This window comes from Bipolaris victoriae (genome assembly GCF_000527765.1).
Source record: "Bipolaris victoriae FI3 unplaced genomic scaffold scaffold_38, whole genome shotgun sequence".
Taxonomy (NCBI): Eukaryota; Fungi; Ascomycota; class Dothideomycetes; order Pleosporales; family Pleosporaceae; genus Bipolaris; species Bipolaris victoriae.
This window is the reverse complement of record NW_014575354.1, coordinates 88,660-109,963: the sequence shown is the minus strand read 5'-3', so window position 1 is coordinate 109,963 and position 21,304 is coordinate 88,660. Positions and strand designations below refer to the sequence as shown.

General features: G+C 49.7%; 7 protein-coding genes across 7 annotated transcripts; 3 read left to right on the top strand and 4 right to left on the bottom strand.

Moving 5' to 3' along the window:
• Positions 1–943: 943 nt before the first annotated feature.
• Positions 944–1,915, bottom strand: COCVIDRAFT_98138 (hypothetical protein; the record flags this gene model as incomplete). Its single annotated transcript, XM_014701594.1, has 2 exons — positions 944–1,630; positions 1,682–1,915. The coding sequence occupies 2 exons, from the start codon at positions 1,913–1,915 to the stop codon at positions 944–946; spliced, it is 921 nt and encodes a 306-aa protein (XP_014557080.1).
• An 809-nt stretch (positions 1,916–2,724) lies between these two features.
• Positions 2,725–4,389, bottom strand: COCVIDRAFT_26254 (hypothetical protein; the record flags this gene model as incomplete). Its single annotated transcript, XM_014701558.1, has 3 exons — positions 2,725–2,798; positions 2,848–3,736; positions 3,787–4,389. 3 exons carry the CDS (start codon positions 4,387–4,389, stop codon positions 2,725–2,727), a joined length of 1,566 nt encoding a protein of 521 aa, XP_014557044.1.
• A 692-nt stretch (positions 4,390–5,081) lies between these two features.
• On the top strand, positions 5,082–7,905 carry COCVIDRAFT_15621 (hypothetical protein; the record flags this gene model as incomplete). The annotated part of the gene is made up of 3 exons (XM_014701541.1): positions 5,082–5,364; positions 5,470–7,717; positions 7,776–7,905. The coding sequence occupies 3 exons, from the start codon at positions 5,082–5,084 to the stop codon at positions 7,903–7,905; spliced, it is 2,661 nt and encodes an 886-aa protein (XP_014557027.1).
• Positions 7,906–8,211: 306 nt separating this feature from the next.
• COCVIDRAFT_98135 (hypothetical protein) lies at positions 8,212–9,243 on the bottom strand (the record flags this gene model as incomplete). The annotated part of the gene is made up of 1 exon (XM_014701593.1): positions 8,212–9,243. The coding sequence occupies one exon, from the start codon at positions 9,241–9,243 to the stop codon at positions 8,212–8,214; it is 1,032 nt and encodes a 343-aa protein (XP_014557079.1).
• A 904-nt stretch (positions 9,244–10,147) lies between these two features.
• On the top strand, positions 10,148–11,719 carry COCVIDRAFT_26251 (hypothetical protein; the record flags this gene model as incomplete). The annotated part of the gene is made up of 3 exons (XM_014701557.1): positions 10,148–10,441; positions 10,569–10,851; positions 10,914–11,719. 3 exons carry the CDS (start codon positions 10,148–10,150, stop codon positions 11,717–11,719), a joined length of 1,383 nt encoding a protein of 460 aa, XP_014557043.1.
• Positions 11,720–14,399: 2,680 nt separating this feature from the next.
• COCVIDRAFT_15618 (hypothetical protein) lies at positions 14,400–15,696 on the bottom strand (the record flags this gene model as incomplete). The annotated part of the gene is made up of 4 exons (XM_014701540.1): positions 14,400–14,833; positions 15,045–15,089; positions 15,196–15,568; positions 15,631–15,696. 4 exons carry the CDS (start codon positions 15,694–15,696, stop codon positions 14,400–14,402), a joined length of 918 nt encoding a protein of 305 aa, XP_014557026.1.
• A 1,494-nt stretch (positions 15,697–17,190) lies between these two features.
• COCVIDRAFT_37390 (hypothetical protein) lies at positions 17,191–20,532 on the top strand (the record flags this gene model as incomplete). The annotated part of the gene is made up of 4 exons (XM_014701592.1): positions 17,191–18,277; positions 18,336–19,143; positions 19,200–20,098; positions 20,228–20,532. The coding sequence occupies 4 exons, from the start codon at positions 17,191–17,193 to the stop codon at positions 20,530–20,532; spliced, it is 3,099 nt and encodes a 1,032-aa protein (XP_014557078.1).
• Between the last annotated feature and the right edge of the window lie 772 nt (positions 20,533–21,304).

Here is a 21,304-nt window from a genome sequence, read left to right as displayed (position 1 = left end):
CATGCGCCTCCAAGCAACCGTTCTAAAGCAACGTTTTATATATCCCAAGTTCAAAAGTGATAGTATCAAACGTGTCAGGCCTTCAAATCAAAAAAGGAAAAGTAGGTGGGTTTCCTTTCTACGTGGCGTTTAAGAAATAAGGGTGCAAAAGTCTTGACGTCGTTTCCTTCGCATTTCCAACCCTTTAAAAGATGCCGAGGCAATGGAAAGTCTACCCGAGTCATGCGCGCCATGGGTACGAGATACGGTCGATACGGCACGATAACGGCTCGCACGTGGGAGGGCATCTTGTTATCTAGGCAACAGAAACACATGTCTTTGTATGCGCCAAGTTGACTTTTGCCAAAGTAAGTTGTTGCCTCTGCTGTGAAGATAAAGTTATATGGGGGCTTATGTCAGCTTTTCGTATTTCGCACTACTGATAATGCTGCGCGCTTATCGTTGCTTATTGCGGAGTAATTAAGGTAAAAAAGCATGTCAGACATCACCACAATGACACACCAAGATAGCAATATTTATAATGAAAAATATCCATTTTCCAAGGCGCAATAAAAATAATAATGGGGAACGTAAAAATGTGTATCCCCTGGTGGTATCTTTGCCCCTGTTTCCCAAAAACGCCCTGTTTGCGCCCCAACCCAACCCGCTTCACATACAAACGTGCGCAGCGCGTATCTCTTTCCAACTAACTTCACACACACAAAGACAAACCCTTCTACCTTAGTGTTGATGGAGAACATGTTCTGTTACCCGCCGCCTTGACAAAAGACTCATCAGATGAGGAGTCGCTAAAGGCCGATCGCAGTTCCTCAATAACAGAAGTTGAGTCCGGGTCCTCGTCAATAGACGACTCGTTATCAGCCGAATAGTCGAGCTCAAGTAACCCCGAATCCTCACTGACAGACGACTCATTATCAGCCATATAATCTGCGGAAGTCGACTCCTAGCCATCCAACTCGCCCTCTTCGCTGCCCCTCTCCGTCACGTTCCCATCCGCAGTGCCGTTAGCAGTCGGCTGGCTTTGACTGGTCATCTGGACTCCTTCCATGCTCCTAGGCGTGTCTCCAAAGTCGATGCCATCTTCGGGTGTTCTAAGCCCAGCGTACATGTTAGGCTCGCCGTCCTTGTCGGGCGTCTTCTCGTACAGATCGGCCATCAGGTTGCATGCTTTTCTGATGTCGCGCAGCTGGACGTGCTGAATCTCCCACCACGGCTTGCCTTCGTCGTCGCTTAGCTCAACCTCGGCCATGCGCGCGCCAGCATACAGCGATGCTGCAGCAATTGTTCGTGAGGGAAACAGCAGACACATTTGCGTGGATGTCGAGTCGGAGAGAAAAGCCCAGGCCGAGTTGCGCAGCTTTTTATTGTGCTCGACACCGTAGTACTTCATCATGTCATACATGATCTTATATGGCGATTCAACGTTGAGGTCAAAACATAGGGCCTCAAGTAGAACATCTTCGCTGTACAAAATGGTGTCCCGCCATTTCCAGAAATCCTTTGTTTGCTCGTCGACAAGCTTGTTGGGGTCTTTAAGGGCAACCCGGACACATGACACGACGAGTTCTTTCATCTTGCGGCAGTTCTCTTCGACTTTGGTAGCGAGAAATAATGCAGTCGCAGCGATTTGCTGGTAATGTTAGATGCGCTCGGATACAGGAGCCATTATACGTAGACTTACATAATGGTGAAGTGGCTTGTAACCAGGCCGTGGCTTGAGGCTCATTCGCATCAGGTAGCGGTTGAAGAACACGGCAGCCGTGCTCAGAGTCGTCTGTGGGAGCTTGAGCATCATGCCCACCTGCAATATGAAGCCCACGCCTTTCCGTCGCAGTGTCCGCTCTTCTTCCGGAGCCATTCCATCGGTTATCGACGGCGCCAAAAGCAGCTCTTCTTCTGTGAATATCCACTGCATTTCGGCTTCGACTACCGCCGGCGGTGGCGGACGAGGAGGCTCGCGCTGTGGCACCATTGCGCTGGATGTGGTCGAAACCATAGCCAAAGGCTAAGAGCACCAACGTTTGGGGGTAGAGATGGAGTGCTGCGCAAGTCGTAGGTGCCGATACAAGTGGACGCGCGTTGTCGTAGAGGCCAAGTAGCGGACTATGATAGACGGTCGATCAGACGCAAATGCCCACAGAGCGCAAGAGCGGATAGCGGTGTTTCCCGACGACGGATAGGGCAACTGCTGGATAGAGAGGAGGTTTTGTTCGTGAAGTGTTCATGGAGCTCGAGTGCTGCAAGGGCCAGCGGGTCTCTTCCGCGGCGAAGGCAGGGATTAGCGCCAAGCCCATGCCTCCACTCCATCACCCTTCCTGCACTACCACATCATGGCGATGGCGCCTGTCCTAAAAGCTTATTCTTGTCACACCGCTGGGCGTGTAACTATACCGAAAGTTTATACGATATGCCTCAAGAATCGTTTCGAACCATGCGAGGAGCTTCATCTGAAAACACTAAATCCGGGACCCGCAATGGTTCAAACAAAGTTGCAACTTGATAGACAGTAGATCATATTGTGTAGGCTTCATTGCTGGAATCCTCTAGATACCCCATCTGGACATATTTTTGAAAAGTTTACAGTCGTGCATAGAGAAACAGTAGGTAAAATTAAAAATACTTAGAAATAAAGCCACACATATGAAAAGACACGGTATTGGAGTCCAAGCCCGTGATTCTTTCCATCCAAACACGCCCGATAATGCTATTGATTGATCGTATCCTCTAAGAGAGGTAAAATGCTTCGAAAAGGTAGATGACTCCAAAGACGAGGAAGGCAATCGCGCCACCAAGAGTCACTGTGTAATGTTAGACATGCTTTAAGAAAACAGAGAGAGATGTTCTTACCATTGCGCATACTAATGCGGCCAGCGATGGCACGGCCCCCAATGACGGCACCTGCAGTACACAGGCCATGGCCTACCACGGCACCAGCAGTGACATACCAGTAGTCTGAACCAGCAGCCATGGCAACTGTGGCAATCTGACTACGGTCGCCCCATTCTCCGAGGAATGTCATGACAAACGTCTGAACCCAAGCGGGACTGAGAAGCAAAGAAAATAGGTTGTTGACAGCACCCATTGTGCTGGACATTGAGCCTCCGCGTGGAGATGGCATGCGGTCGGGTGAGCTGGAGGGGCTTCGAGCAGGTGCGGGTAGTCGCGAATTCGATCGTGAGCGTCGTACACCACGGCCAGACTCCAAAGCATAGGGAGAGACGGAAGCCTTTCGGCGGCCCTGGTGTCGTGCAAGCTGCTCCTTTTCTTCCAATTCCTGCTCCACCTCTCGCATCTCTTCTCCAACACCTTCATCTGGGCTCATGGCGAGACCTTCCTTGATGAGCCTTACGCCGAAGACGAGGAAGAGAGCGGCGGCGGCAAAATGCGTAAAGCGTTCAGACAGGAGTGCAGGGACGGCATGGCCCATGACGGCAGAAAGCACTGTCATGACTACCAGAGCAGAGAAAGCGGCAGAGAAGACGAGTAACCGTGGGTGTCGCATGGCCATGAGAGCTGCAACAAGGAACGTCTTGTCACCGATTTCCGAGAATATAATCATAGTAAAGGCAAGGATCAAGGAGTGGAAGGGCTGTACAACGCCGGCGTCGGCATCCCCGCCAGGTGTCAAAGAGGGTGTCTTGGATGAAGAAGAAGTGTCTAATGGATCTTTGCTGGAAACTGAGTTTGGAACGGGGAGGGGGTTGTCATGAGGAGACTCGGGAAGGTCGGTGGGTTTCTGTCGTAAAGTTAGCATCATGTCGTAGTTGTAGCCACGTTGAACCCTACCTCCAATCCGCCTGCGCCGAGTACGCGCGAAGAAGTTGCTGCATCTCCTGCATCTCCCTTTAATTGCTTCTGGTCGCTTGGGTGAGGAGGCGCCTCTTTGGGCGATTCAGGAACTTGTTCCATCTTCGAACCCGTCTTTTCTTCATGCGCCAAACGCTCCTTGTCCTTTGCAGAAACACCACCCTCGGTGCCTTTGCTGCCCGTAGCCAGTTTCCGTGTAGGATCTTGCATGACGCTCTTGTCACCATCCAGCACATCGTCGACCAGAACGGTGCTGGATGAGACTGTTGGCTTCTTCGCCGCCCCTAGGTCCTCTACGACATTTGGAGCTTTGCCATGAGCCTTGGGTACGTCGGCAACATATGGGCCGTGATGAGGCAAGCCATCGTGGCCGTCGACGGGTGCATCTTTGGTGCCTTTTGCAACTGTCGGGGATGCAAGAGGGAGTTCGGCGAGAAGGGTGGCGTCGGCGGAAGCGGGTGCGGCTGCTCGCGCGAGTCGTTTGTTGGTGGTGGTGGTGTCAACTGGGCTGGGTGTAGCAAGGACTTGTAGAGCGGGCAGGAGAAGCAGCAAGATTTGCGGCCCTGGCTGTCGTAACTTCATGATGAAAGCAATTGGGATGTGAGCGAGGGAGGGTAAGAGGGCAAGGAAAGGGTCCTCGGCGACGAATTGAAGCGTAGGCAGGAAAAGGGTCGTAAGTGTACGTATGTAGAGAGAGCGACGAGAACAGAAGAAGATGTGGCGAAGGAATGTGGAGGTGCAACGACTTAATTGGATTCGAGTTGGAAACGGGCGCGCTTGGCGTTTGGGCGTACGCCAGTCGAGTTACACTGGGGTGAGCGGCGTGTGGAGGAGGGCGCAGGCGTGCAGGCAGCCCAGGTATTATATTTAGTCCGAGTGTGTACGCAAGCACCTCAGGCACTAGTTTAGGGGGTGCTGTTCTTTTCAGGGAATTCTGACAGTGGAGTGAGCAAAGGCGGAAACATCCCTCGAATGCCGTAGTCCCGTCTCGACCTCAAACGCTTCGTATGCACGTCTTCACTGGCTTCCCCCCTGCCCACGTTTGAGGCCCACCCCTAGACTGCGACGGCCGGTGCTGACTCATGGCTGGTTCCGACCACGTGACTGCCCGTTGGGCGGGCGTCCTTAGTCAGCTTCAGTCGCGCATCAGACAGTAAACAAGTCAGCGTCACCACCGTTAATACTCACATACGCCGTCAGCACTTGGTCGCGCCACCCACGCACCCTCCGCCGCATGTTCTGCTTGTCGATACGACGTGCCCATTCGAATCCTAATGGCTGACAGTAGAGGTGTGCGGTCTGCAGGCCGACGCGAAACCCCTACCCCACAACTACCTCTCTCCAAGACTACCGCGTCACAAACAGCGCGCACATCACGCGCAAGAAGCTTGCGCAGTGCAAGTCGCGAAATAACAGACTTTGTTCCTGCTGAGAAACCCACCCGTCGATCCGCGCGCCAGGGAAGCGTCACTTCCGTAACCGTAACCGGCGACAATGAGAGCGAGGAAATTCAAGCGCGTCAGACAAGGCGCGAAGCCACGAAAGAAGCGTTGGAAGGTCAGTAGTCACTTTGCGACCCGCTACATCATCTGCACAATCCTACGCAGTCGTGACTTGATTACCAGTTGCTAGACTCGCCCATGGCTGATGAATGTGCCTTAGACCTCACTGTCGTAGAAGAAATAGATACCCAGCTAGCGCTCGACGAGATTGAACCCCCAGGCACGCCTGAACCCGCAACTCCAGAAATCCCTATGCCATTCCGTTCCCCCGGCGCCATATCCGAAATGTCTGGAACCACTGCGATTTCCTCTTTCAGCATGGTCGAGGCCGAATTCTTGGAGTCCAGGTTCATTGTAAAACACTTGCGCAAGCTTTGCGATTCCGCGGACGAATTTTTGGAACACATTGCGCCCAGCGGTGCGTCTATGCCGGACGATTTACGAAATATAAAAGAGATGCAGAAGCCGGGCTCTGCCTATTCCGAGGAGTATCTTGACTATGAGATAGAACTGAATGTGCATCTGAAGCACTTCAAGAGCGAAGATTACATCCATGTCCGCGCGCTCCATCGCGCTCTCTTCGGCACTGACGTGCAGACTGCCGCATCGGATGCTGGCCTTGATCTCATATTATACCTGACGAACTTGCTTATTTTTGCGAAACAAATGATTTACTCCGACAGAGATGACAAGACCATGTGGGATGTGCTACGACGGCTAGACAACACTTTCCCTGTACAATTCATGCGCTCACTGGACCCTAACGCACAACCGTCTGGTAAAGGCGAGAGCAGACTATTTAGAGAGACATTCCTGCTTGCACTGGAGCTGCGGACCCAACTGGCGATACTGGTGCTTCAAAAATTGCCCGACAGCCTCGACTTCGATCCTGAAGAAACAATAAGCGAAATCTTCCTCCGCTCAGAGTCATCACAAGCTATGGATGGCTCTCTAATTCGTGGTTGGAACACTGCAGCATTGGGAGGCGACGAGTGTCCACTACCCCAGGAACTTCAAGATCAAGTTGTAGCGCGCTTGAATGAGATTCGGCGCTTCTTTCTAACGGACGAGGATTCGTTGCAGCGTGGCGAGCTTGTCGAATTGGAACGACTGAGAGAGAAATTTCCTTGGGAAGCAACGATTCTTCGCTTGTTAGCGTGGGTGCGTCTGCGACGTAAGGAGCTGCTTGGGGCGATTTCGGATCTTGGTGGAGCAGCGGCAATTGCGCGCGACGTTAAGAAGCTCTTCGAGGAGCCACAGCCTGTGATTGAGCAAGCGAACGTCCAGTCAATCCCACAAGAATCGCCGCGGAGGAAGCGGACCTCATTTGGACGAGAGAGGCGACGCAGCAGTCGCAAGTTTGATCCCAATGCTGCTGTAGACTTTCGTGCCATTGATATGCTGAAGGCCAGGGAACGTGACTCTGGAGTAGATTTTGAAGTCAATCCTTCTCGACAAGAACAGAGCAAAGAGCCAATTCAACAAGTAGCGGAAGCAGAAACAAAGGAAGAAGAAGAACAGGTGCAAGGAGAAGAAGAGCCTCTGGCAGAACCCCCGGCACAAGATAGCATTCAGCCAGTACCTGAAAACGACGAACAACAGCGGCAAACAGAAGAGAACCCACAAGACCCACAGGATCAAGCACAGCCGGGAGAGGTTACCGAGGAAAGGGAAGACCAATCTGGAGAACCTGTCGCGTCTAATCCACCGCAAAGTTCAGCAGCTTTACTCAAACGCTTGAAAGCTGTGGGGAAACCTCAGAAGGAGAATCGCCCAGTATCAATATTCGACCGACAGGTTACTGCGCAGCGTGTAGAGTTTGGAGATGGTTTCGACGAAACACAGCCTACACCAGAGCCGTCTAACACAAACAAAGCAAAGCCGCTTCCAGAGACATCATCGCGCAAACGCTCACGACCAATGGACGACTCCGACTCTGACGATGCATTCGAAAGCGAAGACCGCGGTCTCCGCGTCCCAGAACGCCGGCGCAACGCTCCAGTCACCAAAAAAGTTCGTATCGACCCTCCGGCATCCGCTCCCCCACCGAGTCATCAACCTCCACGCCGAACCCGATCATCCCGACAACCACCGGAGGAAGCAGAGTCCGTCTCTGAGCCCGAAGCCCCTGAGATGACTGAAGAAATTCCATCCTCAAACTATCAGGCGCAACGTCAACTTGCTCAGGAGAACCAACGGCTCCAGACTCGCAGATATCGAAACGAGCGCAAGCCCCGCAAAGGATGGTCCAACGAGGAGGAAGATGCCTTGTGTGAATACATGCGCATGTACCCAGCCAAGTACTCAACGATCCTCACATACGATAAGAGCAACGGCAACTTCCTGGAAGGCCGGACGCAAGTCAATCTCAAGGACAAGGTCAGGAACATGGCGCTCAACATGATCAAGTAAGTTGTATATCTACAGGATTTGTGTTTGTGAGATCAACATACTAATAACGGATAGATCTGGTACTGGACTCCGACCAGGCTTCGAGCACATTGTCCACCCCAAAGAGAAATACGGCGCAGCCCTAGTGGAAAGCGGATGGCTAATGCGCGACGATGGTGAGTGGGTGCGTCAGGAAGATGTATGAGTGGTGAGTTATTATGTTTTAATGATGAGTTTGTCACCATTTTTTTTTTCGCTCTTAACCCCCCCCCCCCCTTTTTATGTGTAAGAGGAATGTTGCTTCGCAACAGGCGGCATGGGAGGGGATCGTAAACGCCTTCTTGTTTAGTCCCTCGTTCTTTTCTTCAATAGTTGCCGATACTCTTGATACCCACGGCTCGTTTGGCGTATAAAATCGCACGTTTTATTTTGGCTCTATCTAGAGCCATACCTTTTCTTTCTCCACCATAAAGTACAAGGTTTTCCATGTGATGCGCTTAGTTGATGTTTCTTATATACGTTCTCGCCATCTAACACCCCATTCACCCTTTGCAAAGCTCGCTTCGACAACAGCACCCTTCATGACGGCCTCGCACTTTCTCTTCTCAGGCTCGTCGGGAACCGTAAAGCCAAAGGCACATCCGCGTCTCGCAGCTTTGCGCACCATTTCCTTTTCATCCGCTTTCCGCTGGCCTTCGCGGCGCTTCAGTTTCATCTCGTCCGTCTCTTCAATGCGCTCGGCCCAGCCTTTTTCGCCGCCGACTGAGCCATTAACGTCGTTTTGGGCTTGAGGCGGCCGGATCTTGCCGGATCCGTAGCCATATTCTATTGTGTCGGGGAGAGCATGCGAGGTGGTTCCTGGCGGCGAGGAATTCTCCAAGACGATTCCGCCTTCGGCCTCGCCCTCTGAGTCTGAAATGGTGTCTTCGTCGCTGGTGAGATCTGGGGGCGGAGGTTGTGTTGAAGCTTCTGTGCCGCTGGAAGCAGTTCCTGGTGCAGGGTGATCGATCATATCTACGCTTCGCCAGTCCTCTGGTTTCTCGACTACAAAGCGCGCTTTGCGGTTTTTACGGCGCCCGTACACTTTCTCGGGGTCTTTTTCGCGCTGGAAGACGATTTCTTCTACAGTGTTGCATTCGACGATGATTCTGTGATCGCCCTTTGTCGTCTTGGAGGGCTTCTTCTTGTGCTTCTTTTCGCCTTTGCGGCCTTTTCCATACTCATGGTCTTCTTCATTCCGATCCATCTTCACGCCATCACTGGCAGGCTCGGCCCCGGCATCTTCCTTCAACGACTCTACGCTTGCGCCGTTTAGCAGGGCTGCGAAGGTGGCTTCGATTTTGCGGTCAATCGGGCCGGGTTTGCTGTTGCGACATCTTGCTGAGCAGTACTTTACTTCTGCGGCCTTTTGTGTTTTACGTCGGTCGCCGATGACTCGACCGCAGCTGTGGCAATATGGGACTGAGTCGCCGACGGTAAGGTATAGGGGTGGTGGAGTGACGGCATGTTTGCTCGGGCGGGACCAAGAGTCCATCCACGACATGGTGCTGTTGCTGTTGCTGAAGCCCCTGGTAAATAGTAGAGATGACGAGGAGTAGATTCTGAGTACGATGCAAAGTGAATTGGTTGACAATTGTGTTCGACCGAAGTTGGTCGAGATTATGAGGCTCGAGAGTTTCGGGGTACGGGTGCACGACGTCATCGGCACCTATAGTGGTACGCGATTGTCTGCAGGAGCACACTGTGCCTCGCAGGCGGTAAGGACGGTGAGTCTCTCATTGGGAAGACTCTCGAATAGCACCTGCAAACCCGATGGTGACGTATTTGAAGTTACAGCTGGGTGCAAGTAAGCGTGTCTGCGGCACGTGGCTATGCGCACCCATGAATGTTTAGGCGTCCCCAGCAAACACCTGCCATCTACTTTGATACTGCACTCCAAGGCCCATCACTCACGGGTGACGGGAAGTGAGAGTATGGTCGTTGTTGCACCACCTCCACAACCCCCCATTCGGTCCCTCGGATGTTACTCATCTCTGCTTCTGAAGTTACCGAGCTTAGCAATCCCCCGACTCGGCAATGTGAGCGCGCAAATTCGACTCACTAAGTAAGGTCCGTTTCACCGGAGGGAATCATGGAGAGGATATATGACCCCCGCCCGGCGCTGTGCTCGCTCTGGCAGTTGAGTTGAGGCGCCGGAACTTTGTTGAACCTCTTGGGCTCTATTCTGCGCAGAACTTCAGATCACGTCTTGCCCAGGGAATAAAGCCCCGTTGCAAAGCGGACAAATGGAGCGCCTATCGCTATCTGCAGCGACCTCAATGCCGACATCTGTCTTCGCACAATCATCCCCCCATCACGACTTCATCGCCAGCCGACGAATTCCGAGCGTGCGCCGCCGTCGCTGCAAGAAAGTAAAGTCGCTGCCAAGACCCAGAGCATCCGTCGCCATGTCGCCTGCACTGGACCCCGCGACGACGGGTGAAACCGGCCCCAAGGCATCGCGTGCGCAAGCCATAGAGATCACATCAACCCCAGACTTCGGACGTCCCAGGCGAACTACTGCCCAAAGCGACATTCAGGACACCATCCAGCATCCGGGTAGCGTGCGCATCAATGTTCAGGGCGCTTTCATAGTCGACGAGGAGCAGCCGGATACGCCGAAAAGCGAAGACTACGAGCACGATCCCCACGACATTAGACTTCCCAACCACACGGCGGTTGTGAGCCATGTAGCTGTTGATGTGAGTGCTCCTGCGCGATTCTTTGCTTGTTGTTGCGCCCGGCACGCGACCATGCACTGTCGCGTTCTTCCCGCGCCGACCCCCTGGCAAAAAGTATAAGCAGCAGCATGCTAATGCGACTTGGTAGATTGGAGGCTCCCTTGCCAAACTCGTATATTTTTCGCGCGAACCAGGCGACGATGCGGCGGGCGGACGACTGAACTTTTTCAAGTTCGAGACGGATCGCATCGACGCATGTATAGAATTTATGCGCAAGCTCAAAGACGATCAGAAGCAGCACAATGATTCCAAGTCGCAGGACCTATGCATCATGGCCACCGGAGGAGGCGCATTCAAGTACCATGACAAGATCACACAGGCGCTAGATGTAGAGGTCATACGAGAAGACGAAATGGAGTGCTTGATCATAGGTATGATTATTGCCGCTGTCTATATCTTGCGACAGAACACTGCTGACAATGGCGCTATCCAGGCCTCGATTTCTTCATCAACGAGATTCCCGATGAGGTCTTCACCTACAGCGAAGACAGCCCTATGCAATTCGTCCCACACCCTCCAGACCCACCGAACATCTACCCCTACCTCCTTGTAAACATCGGCTCCGGTGTCTCCATGATCAAAGTCTCAGGCCCGCGACAATTCGAGCGCATAGGCGGAACATCACTAGGCGGCGGCACACTCTGGGGCCTCTTATCTCTCCTCACCGGCGCCCGCAGCTTCGACGACATGCTCCGACTCGCCGAAAACGGCGACAACTCCAGCGTCGACCTCCTCGTCGGCGACATCTACGGCCAAGCCTATAACAAGATCGGCCTTAAAAGCACACACATTGCCTCCTCCTTCGGCAAAGTCTACAAGATGAAGCGTGCAGCCGAGCGCGAAGCCGAAGACGGCTGCAACGGGGACCTCAAGCGCAGAGAAGAAGCAGAACACGTCCAGGGCTCTTCAGAGCTCCCTCACACCCCTGGTTCCTTCCGCCCAGAAGACATGGCGCGATCCCTCTTGTATGCTGTCTCAAACAACATTGGCCAGATCGCTCATCTACACGCCGAAAAACATGGCTTACCGCGTATTTACTTTGGCGGCTCTTTCATCGGCGGTCACTCACAAACTATGAACACACTGTCATACGCCATTCGCTTCTGGTCCAAGGACACCCGACAAGCATATTTCCTGAGGCATGAGGGGTATCTCGGTGCCGTGGGTGCATTTTTGAAGAGACAGCCTAGGAACTGGGGGAGAAGGGAAAGCTTTGCGGGGCCGGCGAGACCGACTTGAGGTTTTTTCCCTCTTTCTCTCTCTCTCTGTGTGTGTGTTCCCCCTTATTCTTCCTCCTTCATTTCTTTTCTCTCTTCCAATTCATATGGATCGCACTGTTTTTTTAGGGGAGAGACAGTTGGCGTACATAGTTGTATAGAAGATAGAGATTTTTTTCGGTATAATATTATCAACTAATACTGCCATTCGTCATTTTCGCTCTTCAGTGCTCAGAATGCTTGAAGAAAAAAACTACGTTCGATTGAGTGATTTGCTTGGCCCGAGAACCTACGGAAATTAAGAGAAAATTCAAGTGATTTTTTCTCAACAAATATACCGCTCCGGCTTAATTGCGACTTAGTAAGGATGAGCCATGAACACATGTCGAGTTGCAGATCCAAAAGAAAACGCCGTTGACTATTTTTATATCCGACACTAGCTACGTCGTATCACAGAGTAAGTCTTCTTTTAACCTCAACTCCAAGCCTCCCCCCATAACCATCGCCTATTAATTACAAGTATTGCACGGATCTGCAAAATGAGTACCCTTGCAACACCTATGGCACGGATTGCAACCATAAAGGCAACACGTTGCCGTTTGCCTGTCGCAGCAAGCAGAGTAGCAATTCTCCTTGCTTTCGCAATTAGCGAAACAATCGTTGTCGTCTCTGCAGGTGCGACTGGCGGCCAATTGAGCAAGCTCTGAGTCGGATCGTAGTATGAATCTGCCGGCTGCGAAACTGAAAAGGAGGGCAAATGGAATTATATGCATTCTGATTTGTTTAGGTTGTCGGCTTTTTCTTTTTTTTTTCTATAAGATTGAATGCGACGTTCTGAGGAATTGACTTGGCTTTGGATTAAAGAAGTAGGTTTGTGAGATGTGAAGATGGTATGATTGTTCTTGTTTTATTGGTTGCAGAAGGAGTTGGTATCGGTAAAGTGGCAGAGAAGGACTCTCTTTTCATGCAGAGCCAATATATAGACAAGATGAAAAGGAAAGCCCATACTTTCATCAACTGGTCGTTAAACTATGACAGAAATAGATACCCTGTAGAGGTTCATGCATATAATATAAGAATTATAAATAATGGGGAATCTGTAACCTGAGTAAGTAGAGTTTTGTCCTAAATTATGTATCCAAAGGCGTAGCGGGTTGCTAGTGGTGGAGAATAGAGACTACTCGCATTCGGCTTACTTCTGTTCGTTCCACCAAGAGACATTCCTGAGTGTGGGGTGGATCTGCTGCCGTTGCTGTAAATTCGAGTTCGCATTCTCAGATCAGCACATCGCGTGATGCTTCACTTTCACCTACAAACTGTGTTGCCAATAGGCCAGAGAGGCCTACAGAAGCTATAGGATATATGTACACACTCTCGCTGCCAGTCTCAATTTTCTATATATATATAAAACAAAAAAACTTGAATAGTTGTCAACGCCGTCCCGTTTCGTGAAGGCATAGAGATATCCTAGAATCCCCGTAGCCGAGCCACTGCCGACGCTCTAGACCATCGTAGAACAACAGAGAGGGTACGGGATAGTCTACCGACAACAAAGTATAAACGCAGAGGAGCATGTGTAAGATTTATTGGCTCGAATCTTCTGCTACAGATAGGTCTAGTGCTGATCTTACTGCATCGGACGGGCTCGCCGAGCCAACCACACGACTATTTACGCCACCAATATGTCAAAAAGGTAGACCACAAGCCAGATAAGCTACGCGTTGTGTTTCATGGTCGTTACTTAAGCTCGTGCGATCACGATTAGATACTCTGTACTTCGCCACTATCTTTTCTTCTCTCTCTTCACTCGTAATACATCCACTAAATAGTCGCATCATGGTATATAAAAGACCAACATATAACAGTCTGAGTAGCACTCCTAGACTACTAGAGTTTATGTACACAATCACTCTATTCACACTTAGTCCAAATCTGTAGCAACAACAATACCTGCGTTATATATCTCTTCCTTAACAAGCTAAATATAAAACTCACTACTATCGTCTCCACCATCCTTTTGGGAGTTGCCCCCGTACTCGCAGGCAAGAAAGTGTGGTGCGAATGGGCAGACTTTGCCGAGGTTGAACGAAAATGCTTTCACTCTATTTATGATCTTCCCATTATATGACTTACATGCTATTAAATCTTCCATCTACATTGAACTAACGCATTGATTTTAGACTGACGTTGGAACGTGTTGTGTAGTAAACACTGTGGAGAAAGTGAAACTCAAATCAATCTGTAAAGAACTCAACGCCGTGTTCAATTCAGGTGGATCCTGCAAGGGCAATGGTGAGTAGGAAGGGTTAGGGCTAGGGCTACATATGTTGGTATAACAAGGCCAACCTAGAAGACTTCTATTAGACAGCCATCTATACAATAGATTGTGTACTTGAGATTCTTAACAAAGATGTGATAGTGCAGGCAAGATGTCACAAGTAACAAAGAGAATTCTCTACCTAACAGGGGATAACAAAGTCAAGAGCTATGTCAGATGGTAGCAGTACCTAATGAACCGAAGGCTTGAGACATGTGACACGAATTGGCACTAAGACGTTTTGGCACTCTACCCCAGGAGACGTGTCCAGGCAGAACAAGACAATACACAGACCCTGTTCCTGTTTCAGGATTTGTAGTGATGCCGGATCCTTGTCAAGAGAGTTATCGGTCCGCCATCTCATTCCTGATTAAGCAGAGCTTGCCTAGCGAGGTTCGCTCTTTTGAGTACCCGGCACTGATCCTGTCTCGCCTTTTGTTGTACCAGACCCAGCAATGTGTTCAATAGGATTTGCTCTCGACCCCTTAGTTGCGCTATCTGGCTGCTGAAGTCGTTCAACACCGACACCCCGATCGAGCGACTTGGCAAAATTGCTCTTGTACGTAGGCTTTGGATGGTAGTATGGCGGTTCAGGTTGGTTATGACTTGGTCCACGAGCCAACACTTCATCAGAGGCATGCGCAGGCTCGAAAATAGGGGGATCAAGTTTCTGTGCAGCCTGGAGGCCAGAGGCACCACTTATCGAGCCGCGGAGACGGTGGATGTTTGCGTGATCTGTATACTTCATTGATTCGGCGTCAGGTCCGACAGGGAAAATGGGATCGAGTTTGTTGGCTGCTTCCAGTCCGGATAGTGCGCCTATTGAGCCACGATGCTCGTGTGGGGGGTTGGGACCGTGCTGGTGTTTATGGGATACATGCTAGGTATCTCTGAGACCATTTGAGGGGTTCCAGACGATTTCTTTATCGTCTGTAGAGGATCAGTTTATGGATTGATCGGAACCATATAGAAATATTTGAAATGGTTCGCAACGGGGATTGTGTAACTTGGTGCACACACTGAGACTCACCAGTGCCGTCGGTTTGCTGGAGAGGAAGAAATGTGTGTAAGTCAGCTAAAACGTTTAGCACAAGTATCAAACACGGGAGAGACATGATGTGAAGGGTATAATGATATTAAGTTATAAGACTGTATCTATCTGCGTGCATCGTATCCCGTACCACCGATTGTAGAAGTAGGATCAGCTCGGTGATCTTGGTCAGAGTCGAAGCGCGGGTCAAGCTTGTTGCCCACATTGGTCGAGTGGGGGCCAGCATTGGTAGAGCCGGTTGCTGTTCCCCTGTGGTCTGTGTCGGAATCAAATCTTGGGTCCAGCTTATTGCCAATGTTGGAGTCGTGTGGACCGTAGTTCGTAGACGTGGAAGTGGTATTGGTAGGAGCAACACCAGCACTTGTGGCATGACCGCGGTAGCCACGGTCCCATTCGTCGACTCCCTTGTTGGCAATCTCTTGGTTTTTGACTGCGCTCGCCTGGTCACCGCTTGCTTCGTCAACCATGGACATTGCATTGCCGCGGATGGCTTCGCCGGTTCCCTGAAACCTGTCAGCTACCAGCCCACGGCATTCCTTCCCAGCTCAAGATATGCAAGACTTACATGAACCATATTCACACCCTTGCGGATGGCATCGCCAAGGCCGGAACCAGAGTGTGCGCCAGTCATGTTGAGCGTGTCTAGTTGTAAACTATGAATAATAGTTGAAAGGATCAGGTAGCAAAAGCTTAGGTGCGGAGGTCGAGAGGGGTACCAAGTAATAGTGGATAAAGAGAAGGAAAAGAGGGCAAGATATACTTATGACGCTGCCGGCAGCTTCCACACCACATGCCAATTTACTAAGCCATGATCTGCGCTGTCTCAATACTAATATGCACACATGTGCATGTGCAAACGTATGGAAAGGGCATTGCGACATAGTCTTAGAATTGTGATGTCATGCACTCGGTATGGTATAGCTCCGACACCGATAGGGCTGAGCTAGGCTGCATTGGGTGACTGACGTGTTGGGGCTTGTGCTAGATAAGTGACGTCGGATATGATACAGTTGAACATATGCTGATGATAGCGTCAAAGCGTTCCAGGAATGTTGTACTTGATCGGCTTATGTAGTAACACCAGATGCTGTTCGTATCGCAACACTACTGCTTACCAGTAATCAGCCTGATGGAGCTGGAGGATGCGCCTCGCCGCGCCTCAATGCTTCCTACCGCGCCGTAGTCGCGTAGCCTACTCTATGGTAAGTAACTCTTAGCGTTACTGAGCAGCTAAGCACTCTGTTCATCAACATAGAAGTTACTTAGTAATATAATTAGTACTACTTAGTAGCATTAAGCAAGTGGACATGTCGTCTAGAGCATTGGTACAGAGTATAGGAATGAAACCACTACTTATAGCCTAATATGTTAATTCAAGTTTTGAGTACCAGTGAAATCCAAGAATTATCTGGTTACCGTCCAGCGCACTCTGTCGTTCTATCTGTGAAAAGCAACAGTAGCAATCTTGATACAAAAAGTCTGTATTTACTTCCACTCAAGACACAATCTTAACAATACGGTCATGAGGAAGACGGGAGCATGCATGTATAGGCAACTACGAGGCGCATGCTGCACTCCGATGGTCCTGCGTATCGATGGCTAACACCTGCTATATAAAGGCTTCGAGAAACACAGCGCTGGGTACCGGCGATTGGTACCTATTATTCTTGTACTTTGAGGATGAGTTCCGTACATAAGATGCATTACCCTCTACCTTTTTCTTGATCGATATGGGGTGCGCAACATGGATGCACCTAACTTTAGGCTTTGAATTTCCTCCATTCATTTCATAGGTACAATCAGGGCTTTGAACGCAGTTTGAAATGTCCATTGTGGATGCGGCTGAGCTGGGCTGAGCTGGGGCTGAGCAGCCTGATGCCTAACAATCCTTAACGTCCTGGCCTCGAAGCTGAGTCCTCGACATTCATCCTGTTCATCAAGTTTCTCTACGATCTCCAAAACAACCACATTCCCATACAATTCCCTTTACCTTTCGAAGACGCTGCGCGCCCAGTGTTCTTTTGATCGAATTGGTAGCTGTCGAGTCTCCACGCATATCGACCGCAACCGATTGGGATCTAAGTCCCCATTGATCTTCTCAAAGACCTAATACAACCCTCTAGCAATGGGTATATCGACGCCTACCAAACCCAGGACTCATAACGACTACACTGTGGGATGGATCTGCGCGCTACCCAAGGAGCAGACCGCAGCGAAGGCTATGCTAGACCAAATGCATCCGACTCTTTCCAAGCCACCAAACGACCCGAACACATACACTCTTGGGTCAATCAAAGAGCATAACGTCGTGATAGCCTGCTTGCCGAGAGGCATGTACGGCACTATTTCGGCAGCGACCGTCGCGGCCTGGATGATAAGCACTTTTCCATCTATCAAGGTCGGCCTCATGGTTGGCATCGGTGGCGGTATTCCACCCAAGGTCAGACTCGGCGACGTCGTGATTAGCACACCGGTGGATCAGTATCCTGGAGTGGTCCAGTGGGATATGGGTAAAGCGGAAAAGGATACTCATTTCAAACGAACCGGTGCGCTAAATAAACCTCCAAGCGCACTGCTAACAGCATTGACCACCATGGAGAGTACTCATGAGATGCAGGGATCTAAAATACGTGAGTACCTGGACGATTTGGGAAGGAAATGGCCAAGACTGGTGTCAGAATATACCAACTCCGATTCCCTCAAGGACCCTTTGTTCACACAAGACAATTACCGTCGTGGTCTGAGTATTTGGATGACTGTATTATCAATATACTGGGAGATGATGCTATCTATTCTTGGGTACTTCTTAGGGAGGGAGGCATTGGCTTCCATGGATAGTTGGGCGAAAATGATGAGAATCATAGCAGATTACAAGATTGGTGGGACTCAGAGGGAACCTGGAGATATGCGCGTGCATTACGGCCTAATCGCATCCGGTAATCAAGTGGTCAAGGATGCTAAGTTTCGCGATAGTCTCAATGAGAGCCTGGGAGGAAATGTGTTGTGCTTTGAAATGGAGGCTGCAGGGCTGATGAATGACTTCCCTTGTATCGTTATCCGTGGTATCTGCGATTATGCCGACTCACAAAAGAACAAATATTGGCAGAAATATGCTGCAGCGGTTGCTGCAGCATGTGCGAAGGAACTTCTTGAATATGTACAGCCAAGCGATGTTGACGGAGAGCGTCCAGTGAGGGACATATTGAGCCACGGTTAGTTATTCTCGAGACCTTGTATGCATTTTATAGTGAAATTCTAATAACACTGTAGTTCTCGACACTGTCTCTAGAACCGAAGCCAATGTTGAAACTGTGAGGTCCAAGTTAGACAGAAAAGAAGACCTCAAGGTCCTGAATTGGCTCACGCTGACCGACTACGGTTCTCGACAAAGTGATGTTCTCAAAAGGCGAGAAACCGGGACTGGTCAATGGATTTTAGACTCCACTGAATACCAGGATTGGCTTAAGACGGAGAGGCAGACGTTATTCTGTTCTGGCATTCCCGGAGCGGGAAAGACAATCCTCACATCTATTGTTATCCACGACCTCACCACAAGGTTTTCTAAAAATCCAAACGTCGGTATTGGGTACATCTACTGTAACTTTCAGCGGCAAGACGAGCAAAATGTCGACGATTTGCTGATAAGTCTGCTGAGACAGTTTGCTGAGAGCCAGCCCTCCTTGCCGAAGAGCATCAAAGATCTCTATTCTCTCCATGAAAACGAACGAACACGGCCGTCACTCCAGGAAATATCCAACACTCTTCATTCTGTTGTAGCCAAATACTCAAGAGTATTCATCGTCATCGATGCACTAGATGAATGCCAGACATCTAACGGCTGCCTGACAAGGTTTCTATCCGCGGTTTTCAAACTTCAGGGCAATATACTTGCAACTTCTAGAATAAACGGCGAGATTGCAAAGATGTTTGGCCAGGCTACAACGCTAGTGATTCGTGCGAGAGATGACGACGTAGAGGTATATCTAAATGAACGAATGAAGCTTCAACCGTCGGATATTCTAGATGATGCCACTAGAGACATGATTAAAAGGAAATTAGTTGGAATAATTGATGGGATGTAAGTCATACAACGAGCAAAATAGGGCGCTTGAACATAGTAACATGGAAAATCAGGTTTCTACTAGCAGAGCTATCCATAAACTCACTTATAATCCTGCCAACAAAAGGACATATCAAAGAGGCTCTCAAAAATCTTGGTAATGGAATGGAGGGATTAGAAAGAATTTACAACCTGGCGATGGAAAGAATCGAAAGCCAGGGAAGAGAGTGTCGAGATCTGGCGAAACAAATTTTGGCATGGATTGTTCATGCCAGAAGGCCACTTTTCACTTCAGAACTCCAACATGCCGTTTCAGTCAGGTCGAATATTACAAAACTAGACGAAGACTACCTTCCGACCATCGATCGACTTCGATCTCTCTGCGCTGGGTTGGTCACAATTGATGAAGGCAGTGATATCATACGACTGGTCCACTATACCACCCAAGAGTACTTCGAGCGCATTGGAGGCAGATGGAAACTAGATCCTCAGTTCTATATTGCTTCAACATGCCTTACTTATCTATCATTCGACGTGTTCAAAACAGGTGGCTGCTCATCTGACAAAACGTTTGAGCCGAGACTTAGAGAGAACAAGTTTCTGGACTATGCCGCTAAGTACTGGGGTAAGCATGCTGCAATAGTTGAAGGCGAGGTGTGTGGGCTAGCTTGTTCCTGTCTTTCAGACAGCGAGTTGGTTTCAAGCGCTACGCAGGCATTGCTAGTTCGGAAGATTAATTATAGGAGATACAGCCAGATCTATCCTCAGAAGAGCACAGGATTACATCTTGCCGCACGATTGGGATTATCGCTAGTGTTAGAGACGATGCTCCCAGAACGTGAAGGAGAAAGAACAACTGCACTAGAGAAAAGGGACAGTCACAACCAAGATCTATTGTATGTTGCAGCAAGCGCGGGACACGATAGAACAGTGGAGCTGCTGCTCGAAAAGGGCGCCAACCCTAATGCACGGAGTGGAGAGTACGGCAGTGCAATCCATGTGGCTTCAATAAGAGGCCACAAAGCGGTGGTAAAGGCGCTGCTCGACGCGGGCGCCGACCCTAACTTCAAGGGTAATTACTTCTACTATGCACTCCAAGCAGCTTCATATGGAGGTCACAAAGCGATTGTAAAGATGTTACTTGAAAATGGCGCAGAGATCAATGCGCAGGGTCAAGTCTATGGCGACGCACTTACTGCGGCTAAAGCTACACACCACAACGAGGTTGTAGATCTGCTTGTGGAGAATGGTGCCAAGAGCGTTTTGAAAAAAGAAGAAGAGGATATGAGATACGATCGTTCATATGACAAAAATACGAAAGAGAGGAATACTAGCGATAACAGCCCCGAAACGAAGCCCGGCATATTGTTGATGAGAGATCAAGTTCAAATGGAGGCGCGGCGATGATCAGACGAGGGAGACGGACGGACAATACGGCGAATTTATAGGCATCGGAGCACTACGCTGCGTGTCCTTGTTTCAACTATGGGTTGTTGTACTGCTGTCTCATTGTAACCGTATTTTGGTTGTCGTACCTAATAGCGTTGTGCCTAATAGTCATATACGCGTTGAGAAGTGTACATATCAAGTATTACTAAACGAATTTTTTTTGGTTCGAGCGAGGGTCTCCTGACGCTCATCTGAATCCTTTCAGTTTGACTGTAAAGTTAATTCTTTTAATACCTGATTCCGGTAGAGTAGGGTGTGACCTGCTATGCGTTTCTGAGACAATAGATCTGCTACGCTACATAGAAAACAGAGATAAAAAAAGCCAAGTCAGTCACAATACGGAGAATCTTGTGACATGGCTGAAGATGAGATAGAAATAACCAAGTTCTGTAGGAAGTCACAGCTCTGGTGTTTAACTGAAGGATTATGTGAGTTTGGTTAAGAAATCATAATAAACATGACTAAGAACGCAAGGCCACGATGGACCTTTATATGAACCACACAGTGTATTGCATAAGAAGAGGTAAGAATCGAGAATCTACGACAGTGCTTAGCACGACAGCGACGGACTACGATCACAAATGAAGTATACTAGCTCCTCTTAATAACCAGATCCAAAAGTCCCACTCTCACAGACTTAGAACAATAAACCAAGGTTAGACACAAAATATCGACAGGTTGGGAATGATATGGATACTTGAGGATCTATACAAGGCTTGGATAAGAACAA